General features: G+C 40.7%; 1 protein-coding gene across 1 annotated transcript in view; it reads right to left on the minus strand.

The window, feature by feature from the left end:
• Positions 1 to 537: 537 nt before the first annotated feature.
• The window catches only part of slc1a1 (solute carrier family 1 member 1), a 22,302-nt gene continuing 2,549 nt past the window's right edge, over positions 538 to 20,290 (minus strand). The window contains exons 2-13 of the mRNA XM_025008262.2: positions 17,972 to 18,092; positions 12,487 to 12,627; positions 10,892 to 10,984; positions 10,691 to 10,805; positions 9,032 to 9,074; positions 8,829 to 8,924; positions 8,253 to 8,437; positions 6,527 to 6,634; positions 3,546 to 3,668; positions 3,252 to 3,446; positions 1,588 to 1,722; positions 538 to 1,487 (exon numbers count right to left, since the gene is read on the minus strand). Of these exons, the coding sequence (XP_024864030.1) occupies positions 1,247 to 1,487; positions 1,588 to 1,722; positions 3,252 to 3,446; positions 3,546 to 3,668; positions 6,527 to 6,634; positions 8,253 to 8,437; positions 8,829 to 8,924; positions 9,032 to 9,074; positions 10,691 to 10,805; positions 10,892 to 10,984; positions 12,487 to 12,627; positions 17,972 to 18,092 (1,596 nt within the window). The 3' untranslated portion in view covers positions 538 to 1,246. The remainder of the gene's footprint in view (positions 1,488 to 1,587; positions 1,723 to 3,251; positions 3,447 to 3,545; positions 3,669 to 6,526; positions 6,635 to 8,252; positions 8,438 to 8,828; positions 8,925 to 9,031; positions 9,075 to 10,690; positions 10,806 to 10,891; positions 10,985 to 12,486; positions 12,628 to 17,971; positions 18,093 to 20,290) is intronic.

Raw genomic sequence — 20,290 nt, forward strand, 5'->3', positions numbered from 1 at the left:
CTGGGTATGTACTAGGTATTTAAGTGTTCTTATCCAGTGAGGTACTAACTATGTATGGACCTGGTATATAAGGATTACCTGCTGGGTACATACAAGGTACTTATGGGTACATATTGAGTACTTAATGGGTATGTACCCAGTACTTATCAGGTACAGCGGTACATACCAGGTACTGGTACTTACATGATACATACTTGGTACTTAAGGGGTACTTACCAGGTATATAACCAGTAATTAATGAGCACCTACCGGGTACTTAAGAGATGCTTACAGAGTAAGTACCTAGTACTTACAGGGTACTTGGGAGGTATGTACCCAGTAAGTACCAGTCATTATTTGTATTGTTTACAGTTTCTAAGCCACTACAGCTTTAGAAACATTTGAGCACATTCTGAACTCAGTCCACAGTGAAGATGAGAGCATCCACCCAGGTTAAAGCACTTTGGAAAACACAGTAATGATTCAGTAAAAACACAACTACAACAGGCTTGTTAGAGCAGTAAACAGGAAGGTCTTCCCACAATGCCTAAACACAAACACAATTTACTCTGTATTTATTATATTTTGACATACATCAATAAATGCAAGTGAATTGGCTCTGAAAAAAGTCATAAAATTTCACAGTGTTCATTAACTTTATCAGCTTTCATCGACCATTATCAGTCTTCGAGGAGTCCCCATTGAAAGAAAGTGTGCAGCCGCCATTTCTTTCACATATTGCTTCATGCATCTTTGTGGGCAAAAAAAAAAAAATCTTTATATGTTTGGCACCTTTCAAATATACATATAGACATAACTGTAATATTAATAAAACTAGCAGTGCAGGATGGGACATTAGACTGTTATTTCCTACTTAAGAAGCAACATTGGATTTTCATCAGTGTTAACATAGAATATTTTCTTCAAATTACACACACAGACACACACACACCCATAAGGTGTGTCCTCATGCACGCACACTGACACCCACATAGGCAAACAGCTTTTGGCACAAAAGAGCTAACTGGTATTCAAAAGAAAATTGTTTTTTTCTTTATCTTGGCACAACTTTAGAGTAATAAGGAAGCACTTGAGTCTAGTGGTTGTTATAAATGTCCAAAATGAGGCGCAGTTATGTTCACCGAAGCTAAATGAAGGCCGCTATTGCTGAGGTTTGGGCTCGGATGGGCTGGTTGGATAATTTTGTCTTTTATCATGGTGCTGATTCATGATGTAAGATTCCTCTATCTTACAGTCGCTCCGGAAGCTAAAACTGGGACGTTTCCGTGAAAGAAATGGCATCTGTCTTATCGACAGTGAAGCCGCCGTTGACGTACGATTTTTTCTCACACTCCTCGTCATCCAACGTCGTTTCCAGAGCGAAAGGGTTGGCCACGTCCACGTCCGATATCAGATCCATCCTCTCCAGCTCCCGTTTGGACAGCTTCTGAACAATCCCGGCGCCGTAAGCATCGCCCAGAACGTTGATCATCGTACGGAACCGATCCCTGAAACGCACAGCTGCCAGTTAATCCACAGCCCTGCTTCGGTGTTCTGCTCCTAACATTCAACAGGAAACTAGCATAAAAAAGATCCAACAAAACTTACAGCAGCCAGTCCACAGCAACTATCAGAGTCACGTCACTTGCAGGTAATCCAACAGCCGTTAGGACGATCACCATGGTGACGAGGCCAGCATTAGGGACTCCTGCTGCTCCAATACTAGCAACTGTTGCTGTTATACTAAAGGAGAAAGAAAAAAAGATGTAAAATTAGTCATATTTGTCAGAAGAAAACACAACTGAAAGTTCCAGCTACATCAGAGAATATCAGAACCTTGCTCTGGCTCAAATAACAAGGAACAACGACACAGCGTGCAAAATCTCTGCTGACCAACCAAATCAAGTTAATCCATTCGTATATACTCTGAGTGAAAAAGGTAAATAAAATTAGCTGCACTATGCAGTATGTAACTGAAATACTACATGGGTCTGTCTGACCCTGCTAACTTTGGAAATATTTCTGCTTCTGCTTTATTTCTAAATTAAAAGATCAAACTATATTAACTACTCAGTCCACAGTTGTTTCTTGGTTTGTGTTCGTCCTTTGAAGCCACATTCAGGAGGATTAGATTAACTCACTAAAGACGTTGGAGTAAACCAACATGCTGCCACAGCTCCTGAAGCCGTTGGCCAGGTTTCTACCAAAACTCCGCAAACGTAGGGTTGTGGTTGTAGGAAACATGGCTCAGATGTTTTTCTGACTAAAAGGGTTCTATCATTGACAAGTCATGACTAGCTGAAAGTTTTAAAGGGGGCACTACGTGTATTTTAAATACAATATGCTGGTTCTTCCTCAAAGACGCAGCCAACACACCACCAGCAGCACCACGCTTTATTCACTGATAAATGCGAAAAGGGCTCGCTCAATAAAGAAAGCAACATCTCAGCCGAGGAAACAAAGGTCCACAAATTCTTCTGGCTGATTCCTTTAGGGGTCGTCACAGTGAGTCATCTGCCTCCACCTGACTCTATCCCAGCATCCTCCTGTGTCACACCAACCTTCTGCATATCCTCCTTCGCTACATACATGACCCTTCTCTGTGATCGTCCCCTCTTCCTCCTTCCTGGCAGCTCCATATTGAACATCCTTTGTCCAATATGTCCACTGATCCTCCTAACATGTCCAAACCACTCAACCTGATCTATACATTTCCAATCATTTATCATTTTTGTCCATCCCAATAAAAACCTTAACATCTTCATCTCTGACATCTTCATAATGACTCCAGAAACCTAAACTCCTTGCAGCATCACTGTTTTTATACCCGTCTCCCTCTCATTCACACGTGGATTTTGTTTCGCTTCTACTGGCTTTCATTCCTCTTCTCTCAGTCCAGAGCATGCCTCCACCTCTCCAGGCTCTCTTCCACCTGCTCCCTACTCTCACTACGAAATACAATGTCATCTGCAAACATCACGGATGCTAGGAGAGTGAAAACAGAGGAAATATTATCATGCCACATCAGACCACCAAAGGAAACCCTCTGGTTTTCCAGGTTTCCATCGTCACAGACATGAAATCTTGCTGCAGCCATCAAATATCATATCTCAAAACTTTGAAAAACATTTTGCACACCATAAAACGTTAAAACAGCCCATCATAGATATTTAATTTAAGAAAAGCAATTCATACAAATACCTGATTAAAGTTCCAGCTGTCTTACTTCTATTTATTTCTATGCTTGTGTTGTATTATAAATCTGATGATACCTGATGGTAACGATCTGGCCCACATCCAAATTGAAGTCATTGAGCTGAGCGATGAAGATGGCGGCCACTGCCTCGTAGAGCGCCGTGCCGTCCATGTTGATGGTGGCACCCACCGGGAGCACAAAGCGGGTGATCCTCTTATCGATGCGATTGTTCTCCTCAGCACATCTGAAGGTGACGGGCAGTGTGGCTGAGCTGAAACGCACCATCGCAGCCAGTCGGTGAGCTTCGCAGTGCTCTTGGCGCACAGTGGCTCGTGTTCACGGGCTTTCAGAAATAAAAATGTCTACCGACCTGGAGGAGATCATGAGCGCCGTCACCAGGGCCTGAGCCATTCCAAGCGTGAACGTGTAGGGATTCTTCCTCACGATGATGAAGTAGATGAGGGGCAGGCAGACGATGGCGTGAATAGCTAGACTGAGGAACAAAAACAGACAGTCAAACTGTGTCACAGAGTGAAGAGATCCATCTTTGTACCATTATTATTCACTCTATATATCAATGATCCTCCACCTGTTTGCTCTAACTGTTATATTCAATTGTATGCAGATGATACTGTAATTTATATATGTGGTGACAATATGACCCAAGCTGCTGTTGATTCTAAACTTTCATTTTAAACCCATTTGTAAAGGGTTTGTAACAAGCTGTCTGTGTTTTCTTACTACTTGTAGAAATTGGATTGTATGTGTTATAGTTTTTAAAATTAAGGATATTTCTACAAATTTGTGTGTGTGGAGGGGGGAAGGTGTTGTGCTTTTGGGGTGTAAATAATCTTGTTAATTGTTATGTTGGTTATGTAATTTTGTTTTTATGGTGACTTAAAACACCTGTCAAAGAACAGTAGATGAAAGATAGCCTTTGGGCTCCTTATGACACATTTACATCGATCTGATGTTCATTCATCCATACTGTTCTTGTCAAATAAACCAATAAAGAAAAGTAAACATAAGGTCTGAATAAAAAGTCTTTAATAAAGAAAGCTGCTCTTCTGTAGAATCATGTAAAACAGGAAATAAATGCTACTACAGGGTACAGCACAGAAACCATTTCTAAGATTTAAGAGGAAACATGAGATTATGATGCACAGTCTCTATAAACACAATTAAAAAAGGTTCCTTATTTTATGCTGATCACATATAAACTAACAATACCTCCTCGCTTTTGCATAAATTATTAAACTAGCTTTTAGAAAGTCTAGAAAAATACTCTTGCAGGTAAATTAAACAGCGATCTTGGTTCTGTTTCAGAGCATCACATTTTGTTCGCTAATAAAACTCCAACTTTTAAATGGTTTTTACTTCAAGACTGTATGAAAAGGTTCAAGATAAGAGAGTCTCAGACTGACCCAGACTGAAAGGAGACGCTTATTAACGGCTCAGCTACTATCCAGTTTTTCACAGTCCTTGTAAAATTTGTGATCTGAGTTAATGCCGGGCTTTAAAGGGATGGGGATGTAAATATTGGGTGACTTCTCATTAGATGTAAAGCTACAGAATAAGGACAGCTGTCTTGATTCCCTCATCTCAGTTTTGTCTCTCTGCCTTTACGTTTTCTACTACGTATTGAGATACGTGGCTGTAAGACAACAACACATCACCTCTTTATGTGTATTATTATTAGGGGTTAAGATCTTTTGACTCCAATATCATTCCAAGTCATAAATAAATAAATAAATGAGGATTGGCAGATATAGCTTCTCAATCTGATTCTTACAGTACATTATTTTGCAACTTGATCACCAGATGCAGATGTGTTCCCTTGTAACCTCAAACAGTGTTGAGACTAATTCCTTGTACTCCTCCAGTCAGACTGGATGATTATCTCCATCCATGATGTCACCTGTAAGCAATCTGAGCCATGTTAATTAAGCTTCAGGTGGTGCTTCTTATTAAACATGTATTAAGTCTCTGTGCTGCTAGCTGCGATGATACTAACACTGCTAACAGGTCAGGACAGCTTGTGCACCTTCCTTAAAAAGGTTCCACCTGAGTAAAATGATCTCTTTTTTTGTGTGGCAAAAATAAAGTTGCATTGTCTCTGCCAGCACAGAGATTTTCCACAATGGTGTTATAACTGCCTCCTCAGCCTCCATGTAGACAGATGGGCAGTCTGTTAGTACTTTTTTTTTTTCCCGCCCAACAGCAGGAAAAAAAAACACTACTGGAATCCAGGCACCTTTAATTTCCAGGTATGTACGTCACAACGAGTGCTGTTGTGCAAAGGTCGTATTGCCACGCAGCTTACGCAACATAAAATCATTGATGGGATCAGATGATGAGCTGAGAGAGCCAGCTACTCCGATAACGATCAATGAAAAATGACTTGATGGGGTTTGGTTTAGGGTTAGGGTTTGGGTGAGGTACTCTTATCCAGAACTCGCAATTGACTCGGAACGTCCCTAATTATTATCAAAGTTTTCTACATGTCATACAGTCCACAAATATGGACCCGGAAGAAATTTATGTGCAAGTTTCCGTTGTGGTTTTGGTTCAGACTTTGCTTCAAGACGAAGAGAACCGAAGACAAATTGAAATCCACCAGAGTCGATCAACAGAGAGCCAGCAGGAAGACCCAGGAGATGATGGATGAGACCAAGTCTGACATTTAGACATTACCAGAGGCTCAAGGAAGAACCGAGACAAGAAAATGCTGCTCAAAAAGCTTCGCTAATGAAAACAAAGAGACGGTTATGCAACAACAACAACGTAGCATACACCATGCTTACTCCATCGTAGCTTTCCTTCAACCTAATCCATCTGCAAGGGGATTGGGTGAACATTTAATGCATGTCATATCCATCACAAGACTTAAAGCTTTTTACGACATTTGCTTTGTTTTCTCACATTTTGACCCAGGTAAAAAGAATACTAAAATACACCAACATACTTGGCAAAATCCAAAACGCTGTGACTGAGTTCAGCATCCGAAAAGTTTTTACCCTGATTGTTTTGAAGAGCAATTGTAGAAAGTGTGAACAGTGTGTGTGAGCCTGCAGCTGTCACCCAAACTATTAGGAACCTCGAACTCAACCTTTCACCCTAACAAGACAGGATTTACCGTGCAGTCTTTAACGGCGTCGCCGAGATTTAGGGGCACGAGCGAAGCCTCCATTACTGCATGTGCAGGTTGAGCAGTTTTAAATGTCCTTGGCCCTTATCAGTGCCCACCAAGAGCTCAGCTTTTACTGTATCACTGCAGGGAGAATCGGCCCGAGCCTCGGCCATAAATCCTGGTGTTTGGAGCAGGCGAATACAGAGTAATGAGCAGCTTACCCACTCAGCACAGTCACCATGTAAAGCCCCATCTTCCTAAAGATCTCCCAGTCTTCCACCTCGATGATCTTTGCAGCAATCAGGAACAGGATGCCGACTGGCATGTAGCTGGGGAGGAACGGAAGATTAGAGAAACAGCCGAGCTGAAAAGTCCTTAATAGAAGAAACTATTTTAATGATTAAAATATTACACTGTGGTGAATATTTAGCTTCCAAAAGCCTTTTCTCTTAAATATATCATACAGATGTTTTTGTGTTTTTTTTTTAATATTGCGGCCAAAACAGATCTATACCTCTCTAATAAATAAACCCTTTTTAAGTTTCTTGCTGAAAACTGGCAATTTTGCAAACAATTTTGTGTCCATATGTAGATATAACTAAACATTAAAAGTTGTAACGTGTGCTACTGTGTGTTGAGTTTGCATGGCATGCATAGTCATGTCATGTTTGAAGTAATGTTTTGTAACATAGTTATCAATAGTTAGTACCTTCTCAGCCGTGACATCAATCACAGAGAACCGAATATTGAGAAAAGAGCAAAAGTCTTTGTCCAGGCTACGCCAATGGCTAGCTGTTCATTGTTTTGCAGGCTAATAAAACAAATCTTTCTTGAAGGTGGTGTGAAAGAATGCTACATTACCTAATAATGTGGTTTTATAAGCCTGGAAAATGATATAGGCTAAAACAGGCAAGCAGGCTTGTCATGTTGAGAACAGACATGTGGTTCACTTCTAACACGATGCCTTTATTGTAGCACACAGGTGTCAAACTCTGTTCCTCAGGTGTCACTCTCCTGCATGTTTTAGACATGTTCTTGCTTTAAAACACCTGGTTTAAATGGATGACTTGTTGCCGTTCTCCTGGAGAACCTGATGATTTAGTGAGGAGGTAATTAAACCATTTGAATCAGGTGTGTTGGAGCAGAAAAACCTAAAACTTCCAGGACAGTGGCCCTCGAGGCCTGGAGTTTGACACCCCTGGTTTAGCAGTTCATAATATTTTTGAAAGCTGTGATACCTCTGGTCAGATGGTTTTATAAGCATGACATTTCTATAAATCTGAATGAGACAGATGGGAGGACAAGCTTCAGTGAGTTGAATGGTGATTGTGCTGTTCTTAATTTGTGACATCAACTGTAAAACAAAAGATAAGAGGAGGCAAGAAGGTGACTCTATATTGCAATATTTTTCAAATAAAGAAGCACATATGTGACAACACAGCTTTTAGTTTGGTGTGCTACTCCAAGATTGCCAACTGGCCACCCCTCTGAAAACTCGTGCCAAGGTGGGGCCTGGGGCCTGGGGCATGGTGCAGTTGTGTTCTTACATGGGAACGTGCTTCTGATGTAGAGAGCATGCTGAGGGCGCAGGAGAGTGTCTCTGGGAGGTAGAAAGAATAATCTACTTGGCCAGTACCAAGAACATTGCTGTATTATGAATGCCTTCATGATACAGCCAAATTCTAATAAGTTCTAATAGGTTCTGTAGGTCAGGAGGAGCCAAGCTGGGTCATCATCCAGAATGAAGGGGGCCTAACCAATCAGAGGAGGCTCCTGGGTCAGCCTCCTTAACTTCAGCTTTTACTTTTGAAACAGGATAGTTAAATTTTGCGGCGACAACTAGAACGCTCAGTTATCTCATAGGAACTTCAAACCCAAAAGGATTCAGAAAATCTCACCGCTGAAAGTGTCACCCCTTTGAGCCTTGCTGCTTTTGTTTGCACATACCACATGATGATCTGGACCAGCTTCATGGTGGCTTCGTTCAGGGCATCAAAGAACTCCAGCAGGATTCGACCCTTCTCGCCCATCTTCCCAATGACAAGGCCAAAAGCCACACAGAACACAATCAGGCCCAGCACGTTGATCCCATCCGAATACGATCCAACGATTTTGTAGTCCTTCGTGATGTTCTGCAAACAGAAGAAACGGAGACGATTCATTCCGTTTGCACGTTTTCAGCCGACTCTAAAGAGCCATCGCTCAGTGTTCAGAGTATTTGTTGAGAATGCCTCTCAGCTACGAACACATCAAAAATTTGGATCAATACCTATAAACTGACTGAGTTACAGCCATTTTTGTGTTGACTAATGTTTATAAGCTGTGGTGGCCATATAAAATTGGGTTGACTCCAAAAGTTAATCATTCGTAGACGTACAACCAGTGATTACTTTCTGAGTTTAATTGGAATCTGTCTAGTGGCTCATGAAGTAACAGATAGACACACTTATAGGCAATTATGTTCCTGATCACCTGCCTTTCATGGCATCGGGTTATAATAAGAGTAACCATTTGTACACGTACCTCCACCGCTGCCATGATGGTAGTTGTGAGGGGTGGAATTGTGGTGGTGTTGACGGAAACTTTCATCGGCTCCACCTCTTTCCGCTTTGTTTTGTACTAAGAGTGAAAATTTTGCACGTTAAACCAGCCCCATGCTGTTTTTTCACCTGGTGCCGATTTAGAAGCTCGAGGAATCTGCGTGATCGAGTCACAAAGTGTCTTACCTGCTGAAAACAAGCCTGCACCAGATTTTCTGGGAACATGTTTCTGTTGATGCAACAAGACGAAACAGGGATTCAATAAAGGTTCCTGTCATCTGCCACAACCCCTCCCCGACAAGATCATAACCTTTTATAAGGAGGTTTAAACTTAATCTTTTAATTTTTTTATTAGGCACAACATGAGGTCACAGAAAGAGCAGGATGTTGACCTGTGACTCTTCTTACTAAAGTTCATCCTAAAAACGAGCACTTTTCTATTAGGCTGATGGAATATGAACATGTTGCCTTTAGGAGGGCGCACCGTGCTATTTTATTTTATTTTATTTTATTTTTTTTGCCATATGACCAAAAAAAAATACTATGAATAAGAAACAACGTCATCTCTTTAATAGATCTATTGAAGTTACTACCCAGACTTGTCTGGAACATTTGATCAAATCTCTTTAAAAATATAGTTTGTCACTTTTACAACATCCCATCATTTTCTATTTGTTTATTGGCTTTATTTTTAAATCACAATTTCATCTTGAGGAAATCCCACCCACTATAACAGAAAAACACAGGAATAGGAAAAAGCGTGGCCGCCATCTTGCTAAGTGCTATGGTACTGTTTACATGTTGACGCCACAGATTGTTAATGCCTGTGCAAGCTGTACGCTGTGTCATCGGTCTTTAAATGCTTGGAAATAGCCTTATTTTTCCTAAATAGACATATGTCATGCATACTGTGAGAACAAGAGACAAGGGTATTCTGTAATTAGCCTGCCAATAAGCCGAAGATCTGCTGCGATCATTTTAAAGCATGTTGTTGAAAAATAATAATAACAATAATAATATTAAAAATAATAATAATAGCACACGGCCTGGTCGATGCATTTCATTTAGATGCTGCAACTGAAAGTCCCAGCACAGAGAAAGGCACGCTCAGTGCATGCTGAAATCTGGGTGCAGCGCACCACAGCTGTGTCACTGTGCAGCACATACAGATTGGCGTATCTGTATGTAAGCCTTAGCATCACCTGCAGTACAGCCTACAACACTCCCATCATTCCTGTCAACACCCAGGAGGAGAAGTAAGAAAAAAAAAATCACATCACCCTGGAAACAGGAATATAAATCAGTCTGTACTAAAGCAATCACTGTTTGCTTTGTCTTAACCATTGCAGTTCCATCGCTCCTTGGGGATCATTAGTCAAACTCTGACTCACAACATGGAAGACTGAACCCCTTGCAACTCAAACTCTCACTTTGTCAGATCTTCATTGTATTCTTCTACACCTCAGTTATACTCCTCAGGGAAAAGTTCCAACAAACTTCATAAAAATGCTTCCCAATGTTTATCAGACGCTGTCAGAATTCACCCACTGACCATGTGTTTATTAATGCAGTCTGATCATCGAGACCAACAGCTCAACCAGAATACACACAACAGCTGGTTTAAAACTCTGTATTTTTGTAAAATCCACCACTGGGTAGTAACTTTAATGTTGCCTGTCTCATGTGTAAAAAGAAATGCTTTGTCAATAACAGATCACCACGAGAATTTTCATTTTAGACTCATAATACTGCAAATAATTTTAGGGCTGACTCTTCGCGAAAAGGCACACATTTTCCGTCATGTTGCTGGACTATTTGCAGCTTGACGTATCAAAAACAGCTCACCTCAGGAGGTCTAGGAGTGTGTCAACTGTGGTAACGTTGGGAGTGGTTCCAGTTCGGTCAATGTGGTCAGCATCCTGGGAAACACCCGGCTTGATAGTCATCACCAAAATAATTCCTGCAAACAAACAGGTCCACTTAGATCCAAATAACAGAGCAACAAAAAGAAACGAAACCAAGGAAGCAGAAAAATGATGAACTCACCCAGAATCACTGCGATGATGGTTGTTGAGAAGTAATAAACGACGGCTCTGAGGCCTATCTTTCCTGACACCTCCGAGTCCAGGGCTGCGACACCTGTCGACAAGAAGCGAAACCAGCTCTAGCCTAAAAGTTTGTATCGAATGACAGGACCTCGGATTGTAGAAAAGCTCAACAGGATGTAAGTTTGGTGGAAAAGTTTAGAATTGAGCGTTCAGTTGAACATTCAAGGAATCTTTGGTGGTTTGAGTTTGTTTTGTATGGCTGAAAATCTGCCTTGAAACAAACCCCAATGTGGGAAACCATTATCTTGTCTCCTCAATGAGAATTTCTCCTTGATTCTCCAAACAGATTAATTCGACTGCAACTGTAGTTAGGATAATCAAACTATCCCTTTGACATCTTGGAGCAAAGTTTAATTGTGGTTCGTTCAGTGTTTTGTATTTTTTCCTGGACTGCAATAAGCAGTGAACATGGTCCATATGCAGCACTTCAAGTTCCTACTGAATGACCAAGGAAACTACAATTAGTGTTCCTCTAGTGCTTTAAAATGTTCTAAACCTGTGCACACTTGACTTGCATTGAGCAGCATCTAGTAAATGTTTTGACTCATATTTTGTCCTTTCTGTGGCGTAAATAAATAAACCTTATGTCTCAGCATTGACTAGCACTGGAAATGACTGTAGCTGTTGATGCCTGTCAGTCGGGAAGGAGTAATAAGGTCATGATGAAGGCATTCACAGTGGCCACACCTGTTTCCATAAATATTTCTTACAGCATCATGAGTGTTTGTTAAAGTCAAAACATCTATTTTTATCCCTGTTAAGATTTGAAAGCTGCACTAATGTTTTCTTCAAGAATTTAACTTTCTTGCAAAGCAATACATATTACAGACCAGGGTATGTACCTGGTAGGTACATTTTTTCATCAAAACCAGAAGTACTATGTACCAGGTACAGTATGTGGTAGTGCCTGGAATTGGGTACTTAGTACTTACCCAGTAAATAACAGCTATTTGTCTGGTAAGTAGCAGTGTGTTTTGACTTTTGAGATGTTTTTCAACATTCAACATTAGAACCTTGTAAGTAGCAGATACATACCCTGTACCTGGTCTGTACAAGGTACTTACAGGTTATGTACCCTTTACATACTCTGTATGTACATAGTAAGTACCAGGTACAAAGCTGTTAGGTACCCAGCAAGTACCAGGTACATACCATTTAAGAACTCAATTTTTTTCCAGTAAGACGAAACTCCCATAGGCAGCCATAAAAAATGAGGTATGATTTTCTCATCAAAACCAGATGTACAACATATCAGACACCAGGTACATTGTACTACCTGGAACCTAGTACTTGGTACTTACCAAATTCATACCTGGTATGTACTTGGTAAGTGTCATACCCTGTAAGTACATTGTGTATGTACCAGGTACGTACCCAGTTTGTACCTGGCTGTATCACAGTATGTTCTGCTACAGATTCTAGTTTGCTGACTGTTCCTACCTGGTTCAGTACCAACTTCTAGAAGGCTCAGAGGCTTTCATTCATTATCTGGAGACTCACAGTTCTTCACCTTGTGTGCATCACGCAGCTCACCTGTGATCATGCTCGAAATGATGAGAGGAAGGATGATCAGCTTCAACATTCGCATCAAGATCTCTCCTGGGAAGCCGAAGTACTGTTTGTCGAGGCTGGAGAGGGAGGCATACTCTCTGACCAGAACGCCCAGAGCGATCCCTGAAACATCAAACCAGAGGAACCTCTTAGAATCACTGAATGAGGGAACATTTATCAGACCTCCCAAGAAAATCTTTCCAGGGAGTTAATGAAGTCCTGGAAGCAGGGCTAGAAAGAACAGAACAACTTCAATACAGGGTGTTTAAAATATTTTTTCACCTTAAAGAAATGGGAATTACAGCAAGGAGACAGATTTTAGTCACATTATCAAGATGCACACTTCTTGTAAAAGAATTTAAAAAAAACGCATCAGGAAAAAATAAATAAATTAGGTTGATTATTAAAACCACATAATAATGATGATTAATTGAGGAAAAACTAAGCCAAAATGCAAAAGCAACACATTAAAAACATGCTGCTGCTTATTAATCTGTGACAAGTTAAAAAGTGATCATTTTCATGCTTTTTAGTATCAGCAGGCTGGGGTGGCCATCTTAGATCAGGTTGACTTCAAATGTTAATCAGTTATAGACGTACATCCAATGATTATATCCTGACAGTTTCATTAAAATCTGTCCAGTGGTTCACGAGATATTTTGCTAACAGACAGACAAACAAGCACGAGGCAAAAACACCATCGTCAACTTCTTTTTTCCAGGAGCCAGCAATAATTACTGTCACAAATTTTGGCCATTTGGCTTTTACCCATTCAGAAATAAAGGTCACGGTGTAGTTTATTTTCCTGCCTTTACTGGCAGTAGTTCTGAGTCAATGATTAATTTTTACTAGGGCAATTCCTGAACTTATGATGTTTCTTTGTAAAATGATTCATTCGCTTTAAGATAACATGATAACAAAATGCACGCATTTAGAGCTTTATAGAGAACAGAGTGATGACCCAAAAAGATTGCAGTCTGCCTCCTGTACAACAAAAGAGGGAACAAGTAAAAGTTGCCTCCATCCTTCACAAAAACAGCAAACCTACAGTTTGGCTTGTTTTTACCTTTCACCTCTGATACAAATCTATGAAGAGCCAAATCTATGGAGAGCCATTTCTGACAAAATTAAATAAATAAAAAAATGGGTCAAATAACTAAATAAATGAGTAAAATAAATCAATAAATGAGTAAAAGAAACATTTTTTTTTTCATTTATCCCTTTATTCATTTTCACAATTTAACATTTTCTATTTTTCAATAATCCAATTTTCATTAATCCCTTTATTCATTTTCCCAATTTCACTTTTCCTATTTTTCATTAATCCAATTTTCATTAATAAATGTTTTTTTTTTTACTAATTTATTGATTTATTTTACTCATTTATTTAGTTATTTGACCCATTTTTAAATTTATTTACCCATTTTTTTATTTATTTAATTTTGGCAGAAATGGCTCTCCATACAAATCGACTAAAACAACCCTCGAGTTAAAGGTCTCGAATAGCACAATATTTGCAACTTTTCTTTTAGTTCTTTAAACACTTATGTGTCAGGATTTGGGTGTCTTTGGGTTTGCTCTTGTATTGGGTTTATTGTTTCGTGTTTCTATACTTCTGTTTTATTTCTTGTTTTGTTTGACATTGTAAGTCTTTGTATAGTTTTTTCTCCTTGTGTTCTTGCCATCATTCACTTTCCTCTGCTCAGTCTGCCTCAGCCACCCACACCTGTCCCTGGTTTGTAATCAGCCACCTGTGTTCATTTAGCAATCGCCCTCTGCCTTTAAAACCCGCTCATTTTCCACTCTCACTCACTGGTTGTCCTTGTGTCACGCCTGCCTCGTGTTCCTGCAATCCTGGATTTGTGTACGTTTTTGTAATTTAGTTTTAGTTGCTGCCACGTCAGATTTTTGTTTTTGATTCTTTTGTAAAGGACTTTTTCTTTGAGTTCCCTCGTGTCTGCTTGCATTCGGGTTCAAACCATCCACCTAACCTGGCATGATGTTTGTCGGTGAATAAAAATAACAGAGAGAAAACCAGATTCGACGGGTTCTCACGTTGAGATTTAAACCCATTTTGTTTTGTTGACGGACGGGAGCAGAGCCGACCAACGTCCGTCTGTTGTTGGTGTGTCTTTGTAGTCGCTCTGCGTCTCTTTGTGGTCACTCAGCTTTTGATTGGACTTTTTTTTATTTTATTTTATTCCTGCCGCATCCCTACATGTTTGATTTGCATCTCTTTGTGCTCTTGTGTTCACTCGGTGTGTCTTTCAAGCTCTGCTCTGGTGTTCTGCTGTGCTTCCTGATCGTCTGATACATGACGGTCTGCCTAACGCTGTCGTTACCACACACACTTATTTCATGTAAAAATAAAGTTTTCATTCAAACACTGAGAAACCGAGGACTGCTCTTAGTCAAAGCCCTGCTTATTAAAAGTCCTAATGCACAAACGCTGAAGCCCCCAGGTTTCTGTGTAAGTGCTGAGTCAGCGTTGTTTTCCTGTTTATAGTTTCTTCTGTAATTTATTTATTTATTTTATTTATTTTTTTTTAAACTACTTGCGCATCCTTTGGGCTAGTTTAACCATCCGTACAACAAATCATTTGGCTCGATCAGGAACAGCGTGCAAGGACTTTTCAAAACAGCTTATGGTGTTTGAGGCTTACGTTCTGCTCTGTGTTTCTGTCCGCTTGTCAGGGAGTGAGAGGCACAAGTACGTGGTTACCATGGTGACCCCGATGAGCCGCTGGCTGCAGTTTGACTGTTTCTTTTGACCTCAGTTCTCTTTATGCCGCTTCTACAAGTTTATACATCCAAACGTTGGCATTTTGTCAGCTTGGATTATTACTAAAGGGAGGAACAAAATACTTCAGAGAAGGAAACTGACGGGATCTTGGTGTATTTCAGGCACTGACACCTTTTTTAAATGTTTGGCATAAATTTTCTGCTTCTCTGACAGTGTTTTTTTTACTGACTTTGTGATCTTGTTGTCTCACTGAAGTAACATCATTTCGTTAAACTGGTAGCAACACATATTACAGCTCAATACATACCAGGTACTTACCAGGTACTTACCTGGTATGTATTCAGAACCCTTGTACTCACAGCTACATACCTGGTACATACCGTGTACACACCTGGTACATCTAGGGACCAGGCTGTATTGTGATGTGAACTGTTACCCTGTACTTACAGGCTACATACCAGGTACTTACTAGTTAAGTACCTGGAACTTACCTGGTATTTACCTGGTTACGTATGTGGTACAAAGCCAGGCTGTATTATGAAGTAATAGTTGGTACGTACAGGGTATGTAATCAGTATGTACCTGGTACGTACTGATTGTGCACCTTGTACCTACTAGGTGTGTACCTGGTATTTACCTGAATCAGGTAGCAGGTACAGTAAATACCAAGTAAGTATGAAGTACGTACTTTGTACAAACCACATATGCACCAGGTAAATACCATGTTTAAGTTTTATTTTTAAGTTTCTATTTTTTTAAAGCACCATATACTTACCTTTTACAGGTAAGAATATGGTGCTTACTTGGTATGTATCAGATAAGTACTATTTAAGTACCAGGTACATACTCTGTACGTTACCAGTACATAGCTTGTAAATTCAGAGTAACAAGTCACTTCATACCACAACCTGGTCCCCGTTGGTAACAGGTACATATCAGTAAGTACCACTAAATACAAGTACATATTGGGTGGTATTATGTGTTGCCACCGGTAAACTTTATACAAAATAAAACAAAAAACACAACAGTCAAATTGATGTCCCAGGTGTCCGAATACTTTAGATACCTAACTTCCTGTTGGGGACGTCTTTCACCGCAGCAGCTGGCTGCCAGGAAAACGTGACGATAAAATGTCTGAACCTGAGTTTAGCTTCAGTCCTGCTTCCTCAGTGTTGTCTTTAAAAACCTCGATTACTGTGTAATTATGACAGCTTTAATGATTCACCCCACCCCGGCCTACAGAGGACGCTTCAGAAAGGAGTTAATTATCACACTAAAACTACCAGCAAAATGTTAGCGGTTCCTGAGAAGGACCTCCGGGCCGGCTACGATCCTTTCCCCCTACGATGAACCAACAACAACAAAACCACCATGTGGGAGAGGCTGATCAGAAATTAGGCAATCTAGATTTTAAAAAAAAGCAAAGCAGCAGTGAATGACACATTTTTATTGCTGCAGGGTGCAACCTCTGCCCTTCACCTGCAGGACACTGTGACACCTATAAACGAAGAGTCACTGCCAACGCTCTCATTACAAATATCCTGAGGTGTGTGTGTGTGTGTGTGTGTGTGTGTGTGTGTTAAATGGCTTTATGCTGTCAGTAATCCAGTCCCTGTTGCTGTAAAGCACAAAAGCACATTTTGTCTTCATCTTTATGTTTCTGTCATGAGCATGCTGAATTGACAGGTCAGGTTTTTGTGTTAATCATGTACTGACTCCAGATCTGCTCTAAACACACATATAAAAATTCATGTTTTCACTTGAGTTAAAGCAAACATCTTTTGAATAAGCAAGGATCTCATCCAGTGAGCGGCACTTTGATTATTTGTTGTGAATGACTCTCATCTGTAACCACACCAAATTTTACAACAACATCTGTAATATTGACTGAGTTACAGCTGTTTTAGCGTTTTTTTTTAAGGTAAGTTGGCTTTGACGGCCATTTTAAATTAAATTACCTTCACAGGTTACACAGTTTTAGAGCTATGTTCATTGATTATTTCCTGAAAGTTTCATTCAAATCCATCCAGTGGTTCATGAGATATGTTGCTAACAGACAGACAGGATTGACTCCAATAGTTAATGACCTCATTTTAAACACAGATCTGACCCAATCTGTTAGCGCTCAGAATATGTGTTGTGGATCACTCTCAGCCACCGCCACGCCAAATTATAGCTCTCTGTCTGTAAAAATGGCCAAGTTAGAGCCATTTTTGTGTTTTTTAGCCTCAGTTGTCTGTGGCAGCCATCTTAAATCAGGTTGGCTCCAAAAGCCGATCACCTGCAGATGCGCATCCAGGGATCGCTTCCTGCAAGTCCCACTCAAATCCATCCAGCGGTTCGTTAGATATTTTGCTAACAGACAATGGGGCAAAAAAATACATCATCACCCGCCTTCGCCTTTAGACGGCGGCAAATATATATATAAATTAAAATAATAATAATAATAAATAAATAAAAACCACAAAACACACGAGGAATGCTGCGTGTGAGGTGCGTGTGCGCGCGCAGACCAGACAGCAGCAGCCTCTGTTCTGGGCTCCATCAGCTGTCCCCTCGAGTCTGGTCACGTTTGCCTGAGACACTCAGGACAGAGGGGGACATCTGCTGTCCCCCGTCCATCCTGCTGGTGGATGAGATGCTCCTGGCAGCAGGATGGAGACAGCTGGGACGTGTTTGATATGATCAGCCTTGTTTGTTTGTTTGTTTGTTTGTCGTACATACCCAGCAGCACCGACACCACCGTGGCGATGAGGAGCCAGTTCTTCCTCAGCAAGCCCTTAATATTCACGCTCCGTCGCTCTTTGTTGCTCATCATCTCGCTGCTGTTGCTCCTCTGCGCCGCCTTCAAAACAAAGAATAACACGAAGGGGAAATATATCTATATATACACACACAGGGAAGATTTTACGAAACGAGACGCCAAAAACAAAAAATTAGCTTCCTGCGGACGAGATGTGTGCAGCAGCCGAGCCGGAGGAGGAGGAGGAGGATGAAGGCGCTCTACAGCAAAGGAGGCAGCGCTGCTCTGATGGCTGGTGAGGGGGGAGGAGGAGGAGGAGGAGGAGTTGGAGACATGGAGGTTCATGTTGTGCCACTGGAGCTCTACGACTCTGCAAGGGCCAAAATAGAAGCAAATCTCCGCTGGTTGTTTGCCAAAGCCTATGGTATAGGTAAGGCTTTCCTCGAGTTTTCTTCACATGTGACATCCTCAGTCATTCATTTACTGACTGGAGCAAACATCAGATAATTTTTTTTTTCTGTGACGTCTTGGAAGGGCTTTTACTAATAACACAGCAGCAGGATTGTAAGCCTGAAAAACAGAGACTATTTGCCTTCCTAAATCATATTAGTCCCAAGTATAATTGTATCACTTAGAGCTGTGCATGAGGACATTTAAAACGGACACTTTGTAGACAGTTTGCCGTGGACAGAGAGACAGTAACGACATGTAACAACAATCAGGAAGAACCGAGTTGCACACAGTTGCTCTTTATCTGTTGTTTTGTGCCGATTATTTGTCACGTCTCAATCAAAAATGCCAAACTTGACCTTAAACAAACTCTCCAAATGTCAGGGTTTGATGCTTTTACTTTCAGAGGTACCTTAATTTGACACAAACGGGGCGAAAATTTAATCCGAAGTTCATCAAATTACATTAGCTGTTAACTTTTAAGGACCAGTGGCTCATAAAGAGCCATGCAGATAAAAATACTAATTCTATTAGAATAATAAAGGTGTAATATTTGACCTTTATCTGAGTCTATTTTGCAGAAATATCAGTTTAATTAGCAGGGGACTAACTTTATAATATATGTATAATATGCTGTTTGTTTGGAAATGTGTGTTTGACTCTTTCTTATGACGCTTGCTGATACTTTGAGTTGTCTTTCGAGCAAAAACTTTAGGTTTAAATGTGTGAATGAGACTGGCTTTACTTTGTGTAGTCTGCGAGCTAACTAGGAGCTCTGGTTTGCTCCCACGGTTCAAAGACGTGAATGGTAGGTCAGTTTGCGATCCTAAGTGCACGCATAGGTCCTACTACTGTCAAAATGATGAAGCCAGTAAGGCTGATGGATTCAAAAGACACTATCCCTAACCCTAACCCTAACCCTAACTTTTGAAAGACGACGCATATAATCAAACTGGATCTCCATTTAGGAAACCTAAGCAGACATCTTGATCATCTTTACACACAGGTCAGTGGCATGCCAGCTCTGATGCCGACGGTAGCATGTCGAAAAATGATGGATTTACATCGCAGCGCTGGTAATTAAAACTGCTTTAATGTGGGTTTTTGTGTCACACGCTGGCTGCTCTCTACAGAGTCCGAGCAGGAGGTCCCTCTGAGTCCAAGACACCATTCTGTCCAGAGACAGGACACGATGCTCCCTGATGTCTGCTTTATATTCGTACTGTTACTTGGATTTGAACTTGTACACAATATTGATGAGTGAGTAGGGGGAAAAATAAACACAAATAGGAAGGGAAAACTCTTCCTAGCGCACACATTTGCCCTTATTGCTCACTCACAGTGAAAGCCGTGGAGGGTTTTGCTGCCCCGTTTGCACATCGCCTCTCTCACTCTGCTCTGGCAATGGGTGGAAAATGTTTACAAGAAGTCAGCACTGTAGAGGTTTGTCTCGCACGCCACCCCTCTGAAGCATCTCCTCAACACTTCAGGGTTGTCGTGTGTGTGTTCAAAGCTGCCGAGACTTTATGCCGTTTTTAATTACAACCCCAGTTCTGAACAAGTTGAGACGTTGTGTAAAAGGTAAATAAAACCAGAAAGCAGTGATTAGCAAATCTCTTAGTAAATATATCAAATGTTATCTAAGAAACCGTGCAGGATAATTTTGAATTTGATGACAGCAACATTAACAAAAGTTGGGAAGGGACCATGTTTACCACCGTGTAGCATCCCCACTTCTGCCAAAGCTGCCAAACGCCTCATTTTTTCAGTGTAAACACTGGATATGTTTATTATGTGCTTTTGTAAATACAATAATAGTATTACAAAAGCACACACATACACACACACAC

This window comes from Kryptolebias marmoratus, linkage group LG7 (assembly GCF_001649575.2).
Source record: "Kryptolebias marmoratus isolate JLee-2015 linkage group LG7, ASM164957v2, whole genome shotgun sequence".
NCBI lineage: Eukaryota > Metazoa > Chordata > Actinopteri > Cyprinodontiformes > Rivulidae > Kryptolebias > Kryptolebias marmoratus.